A 20049-nucleotide genomic window follows, 5' to 3' on the forward strand; every position below is an offset into this window, starting at 1 on the left:
CTGTCACACTGGCTGTGTGAGGCTGTGTCACAGGCATATGTCTCCTCTGGGGTGGATCCCCCGGAGAACATCAATGCGCACTCCACCAGAGGAATTTCCTCCTCCACGGCTTTGCACGGAGGAATGTCAGTGGAAGACATTTTCACTGCTGCTTCTTGGTCTTCTCCCTGTTCATTTATTCAATTTTATTTGAGGGATGTCTCCCATTCCTCTCTGACACACCCTGTGCTGAGTGTCCTGTCAGAGTGAGTGACGTCAGCGATCCAGCTGTGCGCCTCTCTCCTGCCTCGGCACACGGAGAGTGGCCTGTATTCCCTCTTATGAGAGGGACGTCCCCCTTTTTCCCCTGACACATTTCGTACGGAATGTCTTGTCAGAGTGAGTGATGTTGGGGACGCAGCTGTGCGCTCTTCTGCCTGTCTGCACGCAGAGAGCTGCTATTCCCCCTCCTTTCTGTCACTGGGCAAAGTGTGACCTTCGTCTCTACTTTCTCACAGCGGCAGGTATGTATTATTCCCAGCCTTCGTCCCCTCATGGTAAATATTCATGTTATGATATATTCCAGGGACTGTGATGCGCCATTCGCATGGCGCAATAGGCATGGGTTATTATCTGAGCAGGTGTGTCTGTGCTTCTTGTACCGGGGCGACCCAGTGGGGCGCAGACTACATCTTGCTTCGCCCTTAACCCAATAGCGATAGCCTTAGAGGGCGAAGCCATATACGAAATAGAACTGAAGTTACCTACTGTAACTCCAGCTTCTATGAGTATTGGCGTAGCCCTCTAAGTTCTGGGCCCCAATGGCTCCACGAATAGCTGAAGAAAAGTTGTTTTGTGTGGGAGCAGATTGTCGGGCCTCCTTCCTATTTATACCGGAAGGGAGCCCGAGGGTGGGGCCCACCTTGCGGGCGGGCGTGGACTACAAGTGTTTCAGTGCTGCGCGGGTGCGCAGGGGGATTACCCAATAGCGATAGCCTTAGAGGGCTATGCCAATACTCATAGAAGCTGGAGTTACAGTAGGTAACTTCAGTCTTTGATACTGGAGAGCTTTTGTTGTATTTGTATCTAAAAACAGCGGGACAATAGTTCATATATGAGACTTCAAAGGTATTTTATTTTGAAACTCTATATCAGATTGTCCTGATTCTCTCTGAGTGACTAGTTGGGGTGTCCTGCTATCACCCTGAAGTGAAATAAGTATTTGATACTGGAGAGTTTTTGTTTTATTCTTATCTAAAAACAGAGGGATGATAGCTCATATATGAGACTTCAAAGGTCTTTTATTTTGAAACTCCTTAAGTTTTACATTCACTCAGTTATAATGTAGTAGTCATACGTAGTTTGTTTGAAATAATTATTGATCACATTATATAGTACATATTTCTTAATTTAAGCTCCAGTATATATGAATATGTTTGGTATGTTTTTTAGGTATATTTGTTATTGACCGAGTAAGCGCTTTTATTTTGAAGGCAGTTTTTCCAGGCCTCTACCGTAATGCATAGGATATTCGCGCACCGTGCGGGCCGGGCTGGTTTGACTGTGTTTTCCGAAGTGGAGGCTGGTGGCTTGACCGCAGTGGGTCGAGGCAGTGTAAATCCTGCACTCACAAAAGTCACCAATCTCAAAAAGCTGATACTATAAGATTAATTAATAGAATTGAGCACAAGAACATTTAATTTTCAAGTATTAAATAATGTATAATCTAATCAAAAAGCATTAGCATTCATTGGAGTGATCTATAATAAAACAGATATCTCCTTTCACATTTAAGATAATTCAGTCTTTTGGATATTTTTCTATCATTCTGCCATATCATACACACATGCTTTGAAAGAGGCCAGCTGAGCACTGGAGTTGAACACCGGAAACTAGTACCACGTGACTCCAGCTGGTGTTTCCCGCCTGTATTCGTAATGATTTTGTAGGTACCCGGAAACTGCATCAGAGTGACAGCTCTCCGCAGTTTGGTCTGCTAGAGATAAAGTGCATGTATTTTAGAAGAAGTGTCACCTTTATTACTCCTGAATCAGATGATGACCTCAATGCAGCGGCTGGTGGATTACATGTTCAGTTTTTAGTGATAAAGTAAATTATCGAGTTTCCTTTCAGATGTGAAACCAGTGGACGGTGGACCAACAAAGTCGTCCGTCAGTCCGTGGTCGCCGTGTGTTCAGCATTCAAACGTTCCGCCGTCTGAGAGACAGGTTGGTGATGAATGATGACAGTGATGTTAATGAAAGCCCTGTTATAAAGTTCATGTAATTATATTTACTATCAGAATATGTTGTTGTAGACGACCCTCCGTCTTTCAACAACAATGCCAATCATTTTCTGCAGAATCCTGGTATTTTATTTACTTTTATTGTCCGAGTCTGTTTGTCTCACGTTTTTTTTCTGATTAAAAAGCTGTTATGTATCCCAATGACGAGCTCTTTCCTAGCTGCTATATATATATATCCTATATTACCTAGATTTATATGGAACATAATGTGTACACAAAGATGTAACTCAGATCTGTATTTACCATAGACTGTATATATAAAGGTATTTACATAATATGACATGGGCTATTGAAGGAACTCCTGATCCCCAAAACTGCAGTATGGCCATTTTAAGGCCTTGTCTTGAGTGAACTTATGAAAAGGTCCCTGCTTTATTCCTCCTTAGGTGAAAACTAGGCTGAACGCTCACACCTCACATCAGTCTTCTAACGCAGCCTACACACGGCGGCGTGCGTTGCCGCTTGGCGGTGGGCGTGTCTTGAGCTTGGGGAGTTTACGCGAGCAACGCGACCAACAACCAATCACATGAATCTCCCGTGTCTCTCCCCAAGGGCTGGAAAATTGAAGAAGTGACCAGAAAGTCGGGTTTGTCAGCTGGAAAAAGCGATGTCTATTATTTTAGGTACTAAACGAACGGGGGCTTGCAAAACGTTTAGCTGCTGCAGGACACAAGAGTTTGCGGAAACAAGACAGGAGTTGATAATTGGAAGGGGGGGGTCTGTGTAAAGTTTGTGATGGGAAGGGGGGGGGTTTCTGTTTGCAGCGGGGTATAAAGGCTTTAAAAAGGCTCCCGTGTATGAATCTCACCATAGACATTAATGTCTAAAAAGCGATTTTTAATTAATGTCTATGGTGCTATTTTATGCAACATTGCATGGTGGCTAAATATACTGTCTATGCCTGCTGTCCATTCAAACGAAGTACACTGGATATAAACTCCCCAAACAGGCGAAAACCTAGCAGTTTCACCCACTGTCTCTGCCACCTCCCTCCATGCCTGGCTCCTCCGGTTTGTATCCCGGTAGGTGAACAGGGACTGAAAGCACCGGGTGATTCCCTACCGCTACGATTATTTTCTCCTCCATTTTTTGGCATATGAGGAAATGAACTGCGGTCTGGCTCTCTCAGCATACACGCGGTTTGATTGGCTAGCGCTTGAACTGTCAGATTTGCATACGCGGGATTTGATTGGCTGACGCCTCCGCCTCTGCTTCAAAAGTAGAACATTGCTCTACTTTCATTTCCTCATATGCCAACAAATTCAAACTAGCTGCACCTTTACCAGCTTTGAGAACACTTTAATGATCAATAATTATAAAATATATCATATATATTATTCTGGAATGGACCAATCTGCACAATGACTACTTTTACTGTCGCTACTTTTATACTTTTACTTGAGGAACATTTTGAATGCAGGACTTTTACTGTAACAGAGTATTCATACACTATGGTATTTTTACTTAACTACAAGATCTGAGTACTTCTCCCACCTCTGCACACCTGATGTGATAACGTTACTCGTAATTGGCGCAACAGAGCTACGAGTTAAGGAAGTCGAAAATTGTGCATTTCTCCGATTGAATATGACGCCTTTTGGCCGGCTGTTTGGACCATATGCCGCGTTTCCACTACACAGCCTCGCTCGGCCCCGCTCGGCCTCCTTTGGCCGCGCCCGGCCTCGTTAGGACCAGCTCACTTTGTGGCGCGTTTCCATTACAGTTTAGGAACCGGGTCAGTATCTATAGTAACAGTGTAGGCGGAGCGACGCTGCTTAAAACTGCCGTGACGTCATCTTCAATGCGACACAACAATGGAGATGTGAAAGCGATCGTTTGCTTGTTTTTTGCTGTGTGGTTTATTATCACAAGAAATAGACAAGAGTTGTTTCGAAAGAGGCGACGTATAGCAAGACGAGGTATAGAAGAAGCTGACGCGAGAGTTCGGGCAGTCCTCCTACGCCGCAGAGACTACAGGACGACTCGAATCACTACTAACTACAATGCTACTTGGTAAGCTAACGTTCGCTAACTAGCAATGTGTTTAGGCTCACTCTCCCTATACGACCAAAGTATTTCAAGTATTTAATTAATTGTAGCTACCACTTTTACGTATTAAAATATGTATGCTTTTGTTTGTGTATTTCAGAAGTTACCGACCGAGCTACCGAGTGGTGGAATGTGATTGTTCCATCTTTCACACACTCAGTGGGTGGAGAACTTCAGGATGCCTGAGGAAAACCTACGTGTAATACCTAAATATTCATTGTATTGTATTGAACATAAATACATCTTTTCTTTTTCACATACATGTGTTTGTCAAATTATTTAAACCAAAAAAATGTTATCAGAATTGACTATTTAGTAAATATTTGAATTTCAAGCACAAGTACTGCCCCCATAATAATAATCTAATAAATTAAGCAAATATCAAAGCAAACTATAAACATAAATACAAAAGTGTAAAACACAACAGAACTATATTCATAAATGCAAGTGTAAAAAATTGTTAACATGGATGGAGGCTAAAGTATCCACAGCATAAAATAATATGATTATGATGGTTTGTCTGAAAGACACAGCCTCAAGGTTCAAGGTTTTTTATTTTGTCATACGAACATAGCTAGTGTAGTTATGACAATGAACATCTTAGGTCACAGGCTCCTCCAACAGTGCAACACAATAACCCAGATCAACAGAAATATAGTGCAAGTAAATATTAAGCGCTGTGCACCGCTCTCTTTGTATAGGTGTTTTCTTTTGTTCTCTTCTCTTTGAAATATATAAGCAATGTGTTTGAGTCTAGCACAACGAGGGTATTACAATTGAGTAATTTTTCTACATGTATTTATCATGTATTCTTAATACCATTATGTAATGTTATGTTTTAGAGGAGGACCTCAAGCTAGCAAACTCAATTTCAAACAGTATGCAGAGTTGTCCTGCTAAAGAGTTAAAATGTATTATTTAACCAAGTATTTATTCTCTTATTTGCTTTAATTGCAACAGATGATAAAGGTTTCACTGTGATAAGTATTCTCTTAAATCCATAAACCCCTGTACAGTGCTTTGTGGACGATGGTGTTTATGATATTTCTGACTGCAGAGGGACGCCTAGATGATGCCATCTTTCTGTGCGATCGCTGGTGGGTGCAATTATTTATCAACAAGCAATAAGATAAGACATGGCATTGATTCTGCTGGGCCAGTTGCCGTTCCTGCAGGGCCAGATCCTCTCCTCCTCGGTTTGTGCTGTTGATGCAGAGGACGTTGTGTCCTCCTCGCTGTTCCTCCTCGCTAGTCCCAATGTAATCATCTAGAACAGAAACATGACTTGTAAATTCCACAAACTACTGCAGCACAATACTATAAATAGCAACAACAACTATAGAAAAGACAAACTGAACGTAAACAATGGCACATATGGTGTTAGCAAACAATAGCTCTCGCTAATGCTATCTGCCTAGCTAGCCTTCGGGGCTCCATCGGGGTTGTCGAACATAAATGTAAGGATAAAATAGACTTATTTGTTAGAAGTGAGCTTTAAAACAGATAGGGACACAAAGCAGGGACACAAAGCAGGGACACAAAGCTTTCAAGCAAATAACACAGCGTTAGCAAAAACGTACCATGCAGACTCCAGTAACGCCGTTGGAGAGTCCAGTGTCTGTGTAGAGACCTCCTGAAAGACTTTGATATTGCGAGTTGTCCCGTCGAGCACCCGCTGGACCTTATCATCTGCAATATAATGGACGTCGTCACTTCCTCGACCGACCATGGTGTGCTTTTCTTTGCCATTGTTGTAGCTCCTCCGTTAACAAAAATGCTGTTTGTAAAAATGGATTATCTCGCGCGCAGATTGTGACGATTCTCTCCGACCAATCAGCAGCCGAGAGCGTTGACGTCACAAACACAGCCCGGTTGCCTCTGGCCCTGGCCCCACGATTTTATGAGGCCAGAAAAACTGAGAATTAGGACCAGCCGGCCGGTACTAGGCCAAGTGGAAACGCAACCACAAACGGGCCGCTGACGTCACAGCCCTCTTAAACCGGGCTGCGCGCTGTAGTGGAAACGCGGCATATATAGACTGTATATATAAATGGACGTAGGGTCCGTGACGTCACCCATAGGATTCTGCAGAGTTGCCGAGAAGCCCTTAGTAGGCGGAGTCGGCCACTAACGGCTCGACAGTGGCGTCAGAGTTCCACTCCCGCCTGCTCCAAATAAGGGCAAAGAGGCGGAGCCGAGGCGGGACCTGCTGCCTCCAGCTGGGAAGTAACAGAGCTAGCTCAAGCTAAGAAGCTAAGCTAACATGCTCCCCATCTGCACACTGCCGTCACATTTTACGTTTCTAAGGTAAGCGGACATGAAACTATTCAGCAAAACTATAAATAATAATCTAAGTTATTGAGTTTTTAGCATAATACTTCAGAATCTTAAAATCCCTTAACGTTTGTATGCAATGTGCTAAATGCAACACTGGAATCAAGCAAATTAATATGTTTGCATGACATTAGTTATTTATATTTTGCTATCACTTAATTATACGTTTAATACATTTAAGTCAAGCTAAGGTACAGTACATGTGATGGTAGCTAGTTAGTGCTCTTACCTGTGAGGCCTCCTCCAAACAGCATTATAACCAGACTGTATCATTAAAACTATAAGTACCAGTTCTAGATCCTTGACTTTAGACAAACAATTCAAAAGACAAAATGTATTTAAAGACCAATCTTTATTTGAAGGTGCCTCTTAACCTGAGATATTAGTTATACAGTAATAGTATTGACAATCTAAAAAAACTGAGCAACTCAACAGTCAACTTTTATATTTCTTATTGTCTAAAGCATTTATTATTTTCATTTTCCCCCACTCATATTCAGTGTGGACGGATTGAGACAGCGTGGTGTCCAGAAAGCTGCAGAGACTTCAGGGAGAAACCTCCGTGTGATGGACGTCCAGTCTGTTGGTTTGGAGAGGCCTGAGGGTCTTTCCTCTGCGAGGAGGACCAGGCCTGATGGAGGAGCCCATGCTGGGCATAGCTGATACCAACTGCACAGGCCTTGTCTGTCACTTTATTTGACTAAATGTGTTTACTTATACATTTAATAGGTTTACACCTTCTGTCCATATGTGCTTTTTTATTTAAAACATGTTTGATTAACTTTTGGTTCAGATTTCAATAAATTGAATTTGTATTTGCACTCCTTTTGTCCATTATTCTTACTGAAAATGTTAGATTACACATTCACATCTGACTGAAGATTGGCCCCATTTATTTGTGACGTTGCAAACTCTGCGGTACAAGGTACATGTTGTGAAGCTCATAAAGTGAGGCAAATAGAATTAATCAGCTGATGGAGTGTAGATGTGGAAATAGGTGCATTCGATCAGCTGACTTCACAATAAAAGTAGTTTCTTAGTGAATGTCCTGTACTGGTCTTAAAATCTCATAACATCAGCTTTTAATTTTCCTCTTGGATGTTCTTCTTGACCCTCAGAGAAGGAGAAAATGTTGAGTCGTGTCTTTCAGGCATGTCCTTTCCTAACAAAAATTACAGGAAACATAAAACATATTATTGCAGAACAAGTGTGTTATTTATGAAAGAGGTGTGCTTGTGTTTAGGGGCTGTAGATATAATTATTTTGTAATTGTAATGTTTTATTTTATTTCAACAGTGAGCTACAAAGACAATCAGATTATGAATGAACAGTATGACATTCATCAACATTGAAATATATTTTATTATCAAAATAATATTTAACTGTTATCAAAACTTAGTGCAACTGTAGAAGCTTGCTCTGTTCTCTCACTGAAATCATAACTTTTACCACGTTTTTTACAGACAATATTGAGAGATAAATAGTAGCAGTTCTCACTAATAGCTTTGCCTTCAATACCTTAAATTAGAAAGCTGACAAAGTAATATTGCTTGTTAACATGTAACCCTTTGCATGGAAAAACCCCTCAACTTCACTGATGTGTAGGTAATCTAGTATTTAGTATTGTTTAATGGAATGTATATCAGTGTATTAAAGTCAATACTTCATTTATTTAAACCAATATCTTTCTTGATTCTTTGTACAGTATGAAAAAAGAGTATTTGTACCTGTGCTGAAGTTCACTGCTGTGAGGAGTCCAGTTCTGTCTCTCACTCTCTGGTCCAGCCTGTCTGCATCACCTGGAAACTTTAAACAAACAGATATATATGTAAAGAACCATGTGTACAAACAATATAACTTATTCTCTTCTGTTGAACATGTTGGATTGTGTATTGCCTGAGTCAGGGTCCTTTTTATTTTACTGTAACTTTGGAAGTTGTGTTACCAATGCTTACTGTTTATTTGATACCAATTTGGTAATGCAATTAATAAAAACAACAAGGTTTGGGTTCGTTCTTCAGATGACTGTGACGTTAACGTGTAAGCTCAATAATGAACTCCAGCTCAACCAACCATATTGTAATATCTAAGTAATCATCTTGAAATATGACATTAATAATTGTAATATGCACACATCTTATTGTGAGGTTGATTTCACATACACTACTTCGACGTTAGCTTGTCTACATACTTGAGCATAGCCAATTTAAATTAACCTTAGCGATGCATACAGTTCCTACCTACATAATAAAATATCTCTCTAAGTTACAAGGATGACCTTATTTTATCAACCTCAAACAGAAGCCTTTTGTTCTACAGTACTATCTCACTTAACGCTTAACACTTGTCTATTTCATTTGAACCTTTATATATACAGTCTATGGTTTTAAGTTAACTTGGAGGATACGATTAGCATCGTTAGCACCGATGTAGCTACCACTCGTTTACATGCTAACCCAAGCCTTAACATTCATTACGTAGCTGATTAAAATCATAAACACATAAATAAAGTACTCGAATTTCACTTACCGCAAAACGGCATTCATGCACCGTCTGTTTTAACCGCAGAGCGAGTCACAATAGTCCGATATATAAGCATGAAGAACAAACAAACACGGCCGGGGTCAAGTTGTGTTCCCTGGATGAACTGGGCAGGCAGAGTCCCTGTAGCTTCACGGACGGAGCAGCTAGCAGAGAGACAAGAAGCTAACAGCAGCAGTCACTTGACAGAGCTGTCACTCAATGTGACCACGCCCTAATTTATGCAAAAACTTTAAGACCTAATATAAATAAAAGGGTCATGTTAGAAAACAATTCACTCACAGATCCATAATCATGAAGGTGGAATCTAACTATATCTATAATAATATTTATTGGATCCATAGGTAGAAACATGTTTTTTTAGGCTGTAAAATTGGGCATTTTAACATGGGGGTCTATGGAAATTGCTCCTTTCTGCAGTCAGTGCCTATCGGCCAATATATGAACTGCAGTTTGTGGCACTTCCGTATTGGCGTCCCGGCTCTTCCCCAGAGTTTGCCGCTTGGGAGAGACACGGGAGATTCATGTGATTGGTTGTTGGTCGCGTTGCTCGCGTAAACTCCCCAAGCTCAAGACACGCCCACCGCCAAGCGGCAACGCACGCCGCCGTGTGTAGGCTGCGTAACTGATATAAAAGCAGGACTTAAGTTCCTGATTTATACTGTTCGTTTCTGCCTCCAAGTTTTTTTTCTGCACTTCAAATCTTATCAAAGATAGGGTAGAATCTGACTTCCAGACAATATTTGTCTTTAATAGTATGGCATGCAGCCATAAAACATTGTGGGTATATTTGATTATTATTAAACAAGAATAGTAGTAAAGTTTTGCCCTCATAACCACCCAAAGTCACGGCCAGGCCAGAATTGACCCGACACACCAGTGACAATTTTTTGAGGCCTTCAGAATCTAATAAAATGACAACCATTGGTTTTGTTGTGCTTATTTGACTGTTTTGGAGCCTTGTTCCCAAAAAGCTGGATGATGTTTATAAAAACTTAAAAGGGTCAAACTTGACAGGAGGGTTAATGTGTGCCAACAGAATAATGAACTACAGAACACAGGACCTGGGAACATAGATAACAGGCAGTAAACCATTCAAAATAGTTTAAATGGGAAGAATTATCTTTTTGTGATAACATTTTTATAATATTTGAAAATGTACATAAATCAACATTCAAATAAATGTAGGCTTAAAGTTATGGGTTGGCTTAGAGGTTAGTTTTCACTGGCAGTCCCTTTGCTTGATGTCATTAGGCATCATACAATAATACAAATTATACAATGAGTGTAAAAGTCAAAATCATACTACATTGTGGAAAAAAGCAATACAATTAAACAACGTGACACAATCCTATTAGTGCTGTCATGTAATATGTGTATTGACATAGCATCAGTCAGTCTGTGGTATTGATTGTTTTTCAAAGGAGAGGGAAGTTTATTTGTGTAATGAGGTTTTGTTCCAGCAGGTGCCAGTGTAGCCTCACTGTTAGCTGCTCCTCTGTAAATCCAGACCACACAGTCAATTTATTTTGAGTGCCTGAATTTTTTCCGTGCTGTACATCCAAAAGTGGTTCTCCTTTTTTCCCCTAAAAATCAGGAATTGTTAACATGTTATTCTAACGGGCTTACCCTTTTTAATCTTATACATTTTTTTTAAATGATTGTGTTTTCTAGAGAGCCATTCTGTAACCGAGGATGGCCCTTTACATAGTCGATTAATCAATAAACCAATTGACAAAGAAAACCTGTCTACCAAACATATTTTGACATCCAGTTTATTGTAAAATCCATCAACCATTAATGTTTATAAATAATCATAAGGCTTTGAAAAACATGCAAAACTCTGAGCTCTTTTGATTTATCAAATAATGATTTGGCAGAACATTGATAATGAAAAAAGTGGTTTGTTGCAGCCTTGCTTTGTACATGTTTCTATGTATTATGAGTGGAGTCTAAACATTTTTGTTGACAGCTGACCTGTGTTTATTTTTAGACCCATTTCTTTCAATGAATCCACACAAATAACATCACATCCCTTTGTTGGTGTTTCATTTAGCGCTGGTGAGGAGAAATAACAGTAAGACTCATTGGTGAACCATGCATGGGCCCTCTGATCAGAATCAGTCTCCTCCGCCCAGCCTTCCCTTGTGTGAGCAAACACTATACCAACACACATTAGGACTGGCTGCTTTGTGTGGATTGAGAGAGCAACAAAGATGCTACACAGAGTGATATGTCGTTAGTGAGCAGGTGGGAAGGACGACATTGAGCTTTTGCCTCTCCAGCTAAGTAATGAAGAGGTTCCCATGGCGACCCTTCTGCCTACTGCCATCCCTGTGTCATGGCGGCTGGCAGCCGGGATCAAAGTGTGCTGTCCTCAACTCTGCTGAGGGCGGAGGGTTAAAAGCTGGGGGAAAAGCCCCTCATTACACTCAACCAAATCTCCTTTAAGACACAGCTGACCTGTTACTGTGACAGAACCATCAGGTAGAGGTTTCTAACAATCGACTCTCTAGGAAATGAGAGACTGTCCACAGGTTCAGCCCACTGCTGCTGACAGTGAATGAGCGTCGGATAGGGACGTAACAACTTTATTTCAGTGAAAATAAATCATAGGTTTATAACACTGGACCACAAAGTATACATCTAATCTCTAAAATACTGCTTTTAGTTTATTATATTATTTTTTATAATATTATTTTAATATATTGTATTGCGATATTTTGTATTACTACATCTATTTTTGAAAAGCAAATAAACCTAATGAAGAATGTGAACTGAATTGCAACTGGATTAACTTGATCACTGTGGGAAAAAAAAGAATTTAGAGGAATTATATTTTATTTTTTATATATTGCTGAAATTATGATTATGGTTGTTTGTAATATATTTAATAGTTTAACACAAAAAACACAATTTGATTAGTCAATCAACACATTGACAACAATGGTTCTAGCTTTTCAAATGGGATTTGTTGCTTTTCCTCCATTTTATTTGTATTTTAACTAAATACCTCACGGTGGCCTGTTGAAAACAAATATTTGACAGTTTGTGTTTTTATATTTTCTTTGTTATTTTTGCCTTTATTGGACAGAAGACCGTGTAGGGGCACACTAATAAGGGGGTGAGAGATATACAACAAATGTTCTGTTACAACATTGTTCCCTAGGTGCTCTGACAGTTTCATTTATAAGGAAAATAATTGTTAGATGCAGCCTTAATTTAAAAGAAATGTGTTATTTAAATTGCAAATCAATCTTAAGGTTTAAGAAATATAATTGAATTTCTTTGTTTCTATTGTTTTGTTTCAGGTTTTGTTGTACCTCAGTTGTTGCTGTAGTTGAGGAGTTTGTTGTTTGACACTTTTTCACTTTCCTTGTTTTTTTTGGCTTTTAGTCCAAGCATTAAAAGTTATAAAAGGATTATCCATTAGCCTGACTTGGAGGGGGGGGGGTTAGGACGGTCCTAATTAGATCACTGTAACCCTCATGTGAGCAGCTACACTCCTGGTGGTCCGGTGCTGGGACACACTGGGACACACTCAGCTTATCGACTGGGAGAGAGCTGCGAGAACAACCAGAGTGAAAGGCCGAGTAAAAAGGAGGGGGGGGGGCTGTCAAATCCTTTTTAAGCCTTTTGTCATTTACACAGGGATTTATTTGCCATTAAAGAATAATAATGGTATTTGTGGCACAGTTAGGCCTTCATCACAAGTGTTTAAAAAACACAAAAAAGCATTTGATCTCATAAAAATAAATATGCACACAGGACTTCATGTCGTTTTTAAAACCGACAACAACTTCTTCAGTTTTGTTGTTTCAAGTTGTTGCTGAAGTGTCCTCCATTTTGTAAACATGGCCCTTTGCTGCTCTGTTCTGACTGGTCGTAACCTGCTGCCACTCTACAGGTTTCTGTAGCTACAGAGACGTGTTGAGTCACGTTTAATTTACAAAATCAATATTATCCCAGGAAAGTGTGCTCTATTTGTTGTTCTAGGTCATTCTGGCCTTTTTTTGCATGACTTTTTATGTGAGTGTGACTTTTGCAGATATGATCAGAGGGTGTGTTGACTCTCTGGCTCTGCCTCTGCACACCATCAGTGTGAGACCTTAATAACTGGGCTGGTGATTTATTGCATGTACTCAGCAGTGTCTTTTTTAGAGGTGTCGGACAAAAGCCGAGACCCTCACCCTCCCGCTGTTTTTAATAGTTCTTTAGGATGTGCAGGGAGGGAAAGAAATGGTAGTAATGTGGGGGATTCAATCTTTTGTAAGGAGGCAAAGTGAAAGAAGATTGAGCTCCTTAAAAGAAAGTTTGGATACTACTTTATCCCGGGTTATCTACAGTGGTTAGAGGCCAAAGTTTACATGTTTTTAAGCTAAAAGCATGTTTACATCACATTTACATTTTCATCTGAAAGGCTGGTATTGTGTTTTCTTTTTTGCTGCTGCTCAGTAAGCCTTCAGTGACCTCTGCTGCCCCGTCCAGAGGGGATAAGGTGCTCCTGGAGAAAAGCTGGTCTTATCTCCCTGCCGCCCTCTGAAGCAGTCGTGTTTTATGGGATGTAGCTCTTTTGTTTCCTTGTCCGCTGCCTTTGCCTGATCACTCACACTCATTCCTCATGGAAGTTGTTTGAAGGCCTAGAATAGCTTTGGAAAGGAAACCTCCCTCCTCCTCTTCTTCTTCTACTCCTCTGTTCCCTCTTTATTGAATCCCGCCTCTATATCATTTATCTCTAGCCCCCCTCTCCCTTTTTCCCTCACTTTCAGGGGGCCGTTAGGGGGCATCCTCTTTTCTCTCCCAGCTGGGTTTGTTGACACACAGTCAATCTGCGTTCCCTTTCACCCCTCTTTTTAACTCACCCCCCCTCCCCTCTGCTCTCCCCTCCGCTTTCCCTGAACAGTAAAGCTGCCACAGCTGTGGACTGTATTAGCATAGCTGAGGGGGGGGCTGCTAAATATATTGCAGCCATTACCTTTTGTTCAACAGTTGACAGTTTTAAAACATTTCAGCGGAGAGAGGGTGAGGGGAAAAGGGTGCTTTCAGTGTAACAGCTTTTTAAATATGGGACACAGAAGAAAGAGTGGGAGCAAATGAAAAGCTAATCACTGACAAACAAATCAATATCTAATTAGTGCAGTTAGAACAATACGGGTTGAACAAAATATTTTCCATTTGGTACAACCAAAAACAAATCATTCTTTTTTCTGTTTGACGTTAAAATGTCCTTTGGATAGATCCCACATTGTGCTGTGATTTACAACTCATGAACAATGACAGATTTTTAAATGTAGGCTGAATGTTTATTTTTTGGCTTGCTGTCAACAGGTTTTGGGATGAACAGGTCCAGCCAGCCTCCGGTCCCCAGGGTGACCCGCAGCGCCGCGGGCCGACTCACCGAGCCCGCAGAGAGGCTGGACTCCGGGCCGGGTCCGTACGGAAAACAACGACGGAAGCAGACTGACTCTGCTCTGGCCCAGGACCTCAGTCAGATGAGTATGAGCGGACAGGACACTCTCAATAACAGGTGGGGACCCTAAAAAGGTTTACGTTTTTATAGAGTCTAGATAAGGAACATGAAATCAGAGAGCATGAATAAGAGCAGGAGGTCCAACTGTGACTTTAAAGGTCACCTATTATTCAAAATCCACTTTTTCACGTCTTTTATACATAAACAGGTGTCCCCTCTGTGTAAAGAGATTCTGAACGTTTCAGGAAAAAAGATTTGCTCACTTTTTGTCCTGATCCATTTATATAGAAACCTGAAAATGAGCTGATCAGATTTTGGCCACTTTGTGATGTCATAATGGTTTTTTGGCTTGAGTAACCATTAACCAATAACCATCAAGGTAACACCCCCACCGTATCCCCTGAATCTCCTCTTATGCCCCTTTCACACCAACGCAACTCCGGTTCAAGCTCCGTGCTAGAGCTTTTCTGGTTCAGAACCGGTTCTTCGGTTTAGCGCCGGCTCTTTTCACACCGCTCAGAGCCCGACTGGTGCTGCCGCTGCTGCGTCATGACGTCACAGTTTACGTCGCTGAGTTTCTCCCCAACGCCGGAGCTCACCTCACAACAACAACGGGCCGGGGACTGCGTTGCTTTTAATCATACGAAGCCAGATTAAATTAAATAACGACTTCTCCAACCTTATACTTTTCTCCAGAGTGCCGTGGTTCATTGTTTATTAATGTGTTTCAGCGGCATTTACCGACCGCTGCAGTGCTGGCTGCTCTTCCACGGGAGTGTATTCTCTCGTTAGCTCCGGGTTAGCTCACACGGCTCTAAAGTATTCACTGTCTGACTGTCACACAAGCAGCTGATACATATCCCCAGTTCCCCTTAAGTGAATGTGTGTCAGTCTGAATTGACGCTGTTTGGTGTCAGTCTGAATTGACGCTGTTTGGCATCACAACGCTGTTATGAAAGTTTCTCTGGTATAACATGGGTGATGTTAGCATAGCAACCGAAGCTAAACTGACTACTTGCTAAGCCGTGTTCTACAGGCACTTTTTATCGACGTATTTTTCATTATGATTCTACTTGTGATAGTCGGACATGACAACCTGTGCAGCCCATCTATTGATTCCATCCGATAGCTGCTATAATAACAAACAAAACGTCTGCCTGCTCTCCACAATGATCAATAACAGCGAACGGATGGTCAAAGTAAGGTACAAATAAACAGAATCACACGAAGCCTGGTTAGTGTTGCCTGACTTTATAAAGTGTGTTTTTTTTAACAAGTGTGTGGTTGCGTTCTAGTCACTTTGCTCAGCACTACTGCTTGTTACAACTTTTATTTGCCGTACTCGCCTTAAGTGTTAGCTCAGGTTAATCTCGCCCCCCTCCGACGTAAGCGTGACGTATGCGGTTCTTGCTTCTAGACGGACAACTTTTTGGTGCTCGAAACGAACCGGATTCCGGAGCTATGACGCTGCTCGGCTGCGGTGTGAACAGGAAAACCCGGTGCTTTTCAAGCACCAGCACCGAACCGGCCCTGAAACACCGTTGGTGTGAAAGGGGTATTGGAGCACCATTGTGTTCTTTTTAACCAAATATCTCTCAGAGGGGCGTGGGGAGTGGCTCCTTATTTTCATCTAAAGTAACAGACAGAGAATCAGCACTTTTGAAACAGGGCTGAAACAGAGAGGATTATGGGATGCTACAATGAATGATCTGTTTGGTATTTGGAGCCAAACACTTCAGAGACATGTTTTGTATTTATCTGAGACCTATAATATATTGATGAAAAACAGTATAATAGGAGACCTTTAATATCAGTGATTGACAAACGGAGGCAAAAATATTATCATTAGTAACTTGCAAATACATATATACACAAATAACCACATATGCAAACATTTATACATACATGTAACAAAACTAAAACAGTGGAGGCATAGTACTATATTAAAAATGATGCTAGATTTGAACAAAGTAAACATGTAATAGTCGTGAGACATACGGTATGTTTAACTATAACTCTGTGAAACCAGTAATGTCAACAAAAGACACCGTCTAAAGAAGTAATCGGGGCATTGCATGCTGGGCGTCAGGGCCACTGTGGCTGGGGAGCATACCATTTTTGAGGAGCAAATGGGAGACCACACTGCCTTCATTCAAAGGTATTATGCAGGAGATTGTCTTATTTGGGATCAAGATGTTTTTGTGTCTTTTTTGGAAGCAGTCCGTCTGCTTCAGCTGTCAAATCCTCCTCTCGGGGGGGTCTAGCCTCTGTGGCTCGGCTGGTCAAACTGGGCCGCTGCAAGAATGTGGTGGTGGTGGCCGGAGCAGGAGTCAGCACGGCCAGCGGCATCCCAGACTTCAGGTACATTTGTTCTCTTTACAGCCCCATCATCATCTTTCCTTTGTCTATTATATTAGTCTGTTAAGTGGATATAAAAAGTACAATAAAGACACTTTAATGAAACCATAATGTCCAAATCAAAGTGCCTGTATTTCCACGTTTCCAGAACTCCAGGAACCGGTCTTTACGCCAACTTGGAGAAGTACAACATCCCTTACCCAGAAGCTATTTTCAACATTGACTACTTCTCCAACGACCCGCAGCCCTTCTTCTCCCTGGCCAAGGCTCTGTATCCCGGCAGCCACCGTCCAAACTACATACACTACTTCATCCGCATGCTTCATAACAAAGGACTGCTGCTCCGAGTGTACACCCAGAACATCGACGGACTCGAGAAACGTGAGGGAGATCTTATTTGTATAAAAAAAATGTAAACTGTTTAAACTTAAACCATTTCATAAGGAGTACAAAAATACACATTAAATGTGCACATCCATGTTTTTTACCATTGCAGAAAAATATTTAACATTATCTCTTGCATGGAGTTTGATGCGCTAGAAATGACACATTGTGTACTACGTATTTGATGTATATAATGTGTTGTATTGTAGTATGTGCAGGATGGTTTACATACCGCGTATCATGTATATCGTGTATGCCATGGATGATGCTCTACCTCTGTGATGTTCCCTTTGTCCGTCTTGTCAGTTATTGTCCTGTCTCTGGTGTAGTTTGCCGTGGTACTTTGATATCTTGATATGTGATACATTTAGCAGGCTGTGTTGTTATGTATGTATATATGTATGTTTTTCTTTTTCTGGAAAAAAACAATAAAAAGAAAATAACAACATCAAAAAAAACAACAACAAAAGAAAGAAATTACACATTGTGTTTCCTGCACAACTTCCTTTGTGCTTTCTTGGTTTGTCTAATGGAAAAAAGATTCAAAGTCGGTTTGAGTTATAATATTTTTCTGTCTGTACAGTGTGTGGCATCCCAGATGACAAACTTGTGGAAGCTCACGGTAGTTTTGCCACAGCTGCCTGTCACCTCTGCTACACTGCATACCCCGCTGAAGACGCTAAGGTATGTGTGACCTAAAAAAACACCATCTTGAAATGTAAAACAGTCCTTCTATTCAATGCTTTCTTCTCTGGTTCTGCAGCAGGCCATAATGAATGACAAAGTCCCCATATGCACCTTCTGCGCTGCAACAGTGAAACCTGACGTTGTGTTTTTTGGAGAGGACCTTCCTCAGAAGTATTTCCTCAACACTCAAGACTTCCCCAAAGCAGACCTGCTCATCATTATGGGCACATCTTTACAAGTAAGCATTTTTAATATCATTCCTCTAATTGGTTCAATACATTTTTTGAGCAGAACGCTGAGCTCGGTTTTATCTGAACCAAAATCTATTGTTTCAGATTGAGCCATTTGCCAGCTTGGTGAACACAGTCCGCTCCACCGTGCCCCGCCTCCTCCTGAACCGAAACGCTGTGGGACCCTTTGAGAAGGTCCCGCTGCGCAGGGCGGACCACATGGAGCTGGGCGACCTGGAGGAGACCGTGAGGAGGTTTGCTGAAATGCTCGGCTGGAACGATGACATGGAGGAGCTGATGAGGAGTCAGGAAACACTGGTGGGTTCCATTTTAAAACACAACGCCATACAAATCAATTTATTAAAGATTATTATGCAAGGTGTAAGTCTTGAGATGATTTTTTTAAACATACTTTTGCGATATCCAAAGGGAAACGCAGAGCACTGGTGATATATACGTATAAACAAAAGAAACCTAAGAATACTCCATGGTGCTGCTGACATTGCACTTCTATAAGATTCAGACTAACAATGGATATTTGCAGAGCCTTAGATGTCATCTTTTGGTTTCGATCATTAGTTTTACTTTCCTACATTACCCATAATGCAACTTAACCACCAACTGCCCTTGCTCCAAAGCCACAGGGTTTCACCTAGGGACAATCAATAAATTACGTTTAAATGACACACAACTAATGTTATTAACGATTCCTCCGTGCTGGTTTAAGTGAAAAAATTATGCAATAAAAATATGATAATTAAATGTTATGATTTGTCAAAGTATTATTATAGAAGATTATTTCAGTTAATTTCAATAGCTTATTTAGTTGCTTTTATTAAAATGTTTGTTTGAATATCAGCTTTTCTTAAATTGTAAAACTAGTATTTTCAATAGCTTCCATGTATGGGCTAATGACTGACATCCGAAATGGCCTTAATCCACCATTTGCTTTATAAACATTAGCACTCCCAATGAGAACTTGATTTATAATCTTTGAAGTTGCTCTTAAAATGTCTCTGGGCTCAATTTTCAAACACTTTTGCTGACTATGTGAATCATGTTCTTCTGCAGAGCCTCCCTACGCTGATAAGCAGCCCTCTGTCAGTGGACCAGACGTCCTGTCAGAGCAAAGGAGCTCCGGCTGGGACGGAGACCTCCAGGTCCAGAGCGGGGGGGCAGAGGGGAGCCAGCAGCGGCAGCGAGGAGACGGACTCCGAGACGGACAGCAAGAGCTCTGCGTCCTCCAGCCAGAGCACCTGACGCTGACGTTTCCTAAACAATAGGCTCTGGAAAGGTTTCAAACTGTTCCTCCTCTTCTGACACTAACACTGTTCTCCAGTTACCTGTTCACATGCACGACTCATTCGTTTAGAAAATGCTTTTTGTGCATTTGGACTGAAGGTGCAACTTACCTGTTTATCTGGGAGTCACAGTGTGTCATAGTTGTATGTTCATATGTAAATACAAAAATGTTGTTTATCAAGCTATCTACAAGCATATTTATAGCACTTATAGAGCGAGTGTCCATCGAGAACACTACTATACATGTATTGTAACAACAATTCTAATGTTTATTCAGGTGTTTTATATGTCCCATGTCAGTCATCTTGTTAATGTTTTATATAACTGTATTTTAAACAAAATTCAATAAAGGAATTGTGTCATTTAATTTGCATCTTGTGTCATTTAAAAACAAGGTTTATGTAATATTA

The 20049-nt window shown here is 41.0% G+C and overlaps 1 protein-coding gene across 2 annotated transcripts; it reads left to right on the plus strand.

Moving 5' to 3' along the window:
- The first annotated feature begins 1939 nt into the window (after positions 1-1939).
- Positions 1940-19988, plus strand: si:dkey-103i16.6 (SIRT1 domain-containing protein). Of its 2 annotated transcripts, none has more exons than XM_034141515.1 (8): positions 1940-2207; positions 14537-14735; positions 16896-17039; positions 17185-17417; positions 18004-18104; positions 18184-18345; positions 18443-18655; positions 19409-19988. In XM_034141515.1, exons 2-8 carry the CDS (start codon positions 14545-14547, stop codon positions 19595-19597), a joined length of 1233 nt encoding a protein of 410 aa, XP_033997406.1. In that variant the 5' UTR covers positions 1940-2207; positions 14537-14544; the 3' UTR covers positions 19598-19988. The 2 variants fall into 2 exon arrangements, with proteins under 2 accessions (XP_033997406.1, XP_033997407.1); XM_034141516.1 differs by having other exon boundaries at positions 16899-17039.
- The last annotated feature ends 61 nt before the right edge of the window (positions 19989-20049 follow it).

This window comes from Trematomus bernacchii, unplaced genomic scaffold, assembly GCF_902827165.1.
Source record: "Trematomus bernacchii unplaced genomic scaffold, fTreBer1.1, whole genome shotgun sequence".
NCBI classification, from domain to species: domain Eukaryota; kingdom Metazoa; phylum Chordata; class Actinopteri; order Perciformes; family Nototheniidae; genus Trematomus; species Trematomus bernacchii.

Excerpts from the sequence above, each read along its gene's own strand:
- si:dkey-103i16.6 (XM_034141515.1), top strand. The coding sequence starts at position 14,545 with ATGAACAGGTCCAGCCAGCCTCCGGTCCCCAGGGTGACCCGCAGCGCC. Across the intron at positions 17,418-18,003 it reads CATCGACGGACTCGAGAAAC|TGTGTGGCATCCCAGATGAC; the intron begins GTGAGGGAGATC and ends CTGTCTGTACAG. Across the intron at positions 18,105-18,183 it reads ACCCCGCTGAAGACGCTAAG|CAGGCCATAATGAATGACAA; the intron begins GTATGTGTGACC and ends CTGGTTCTGCAG.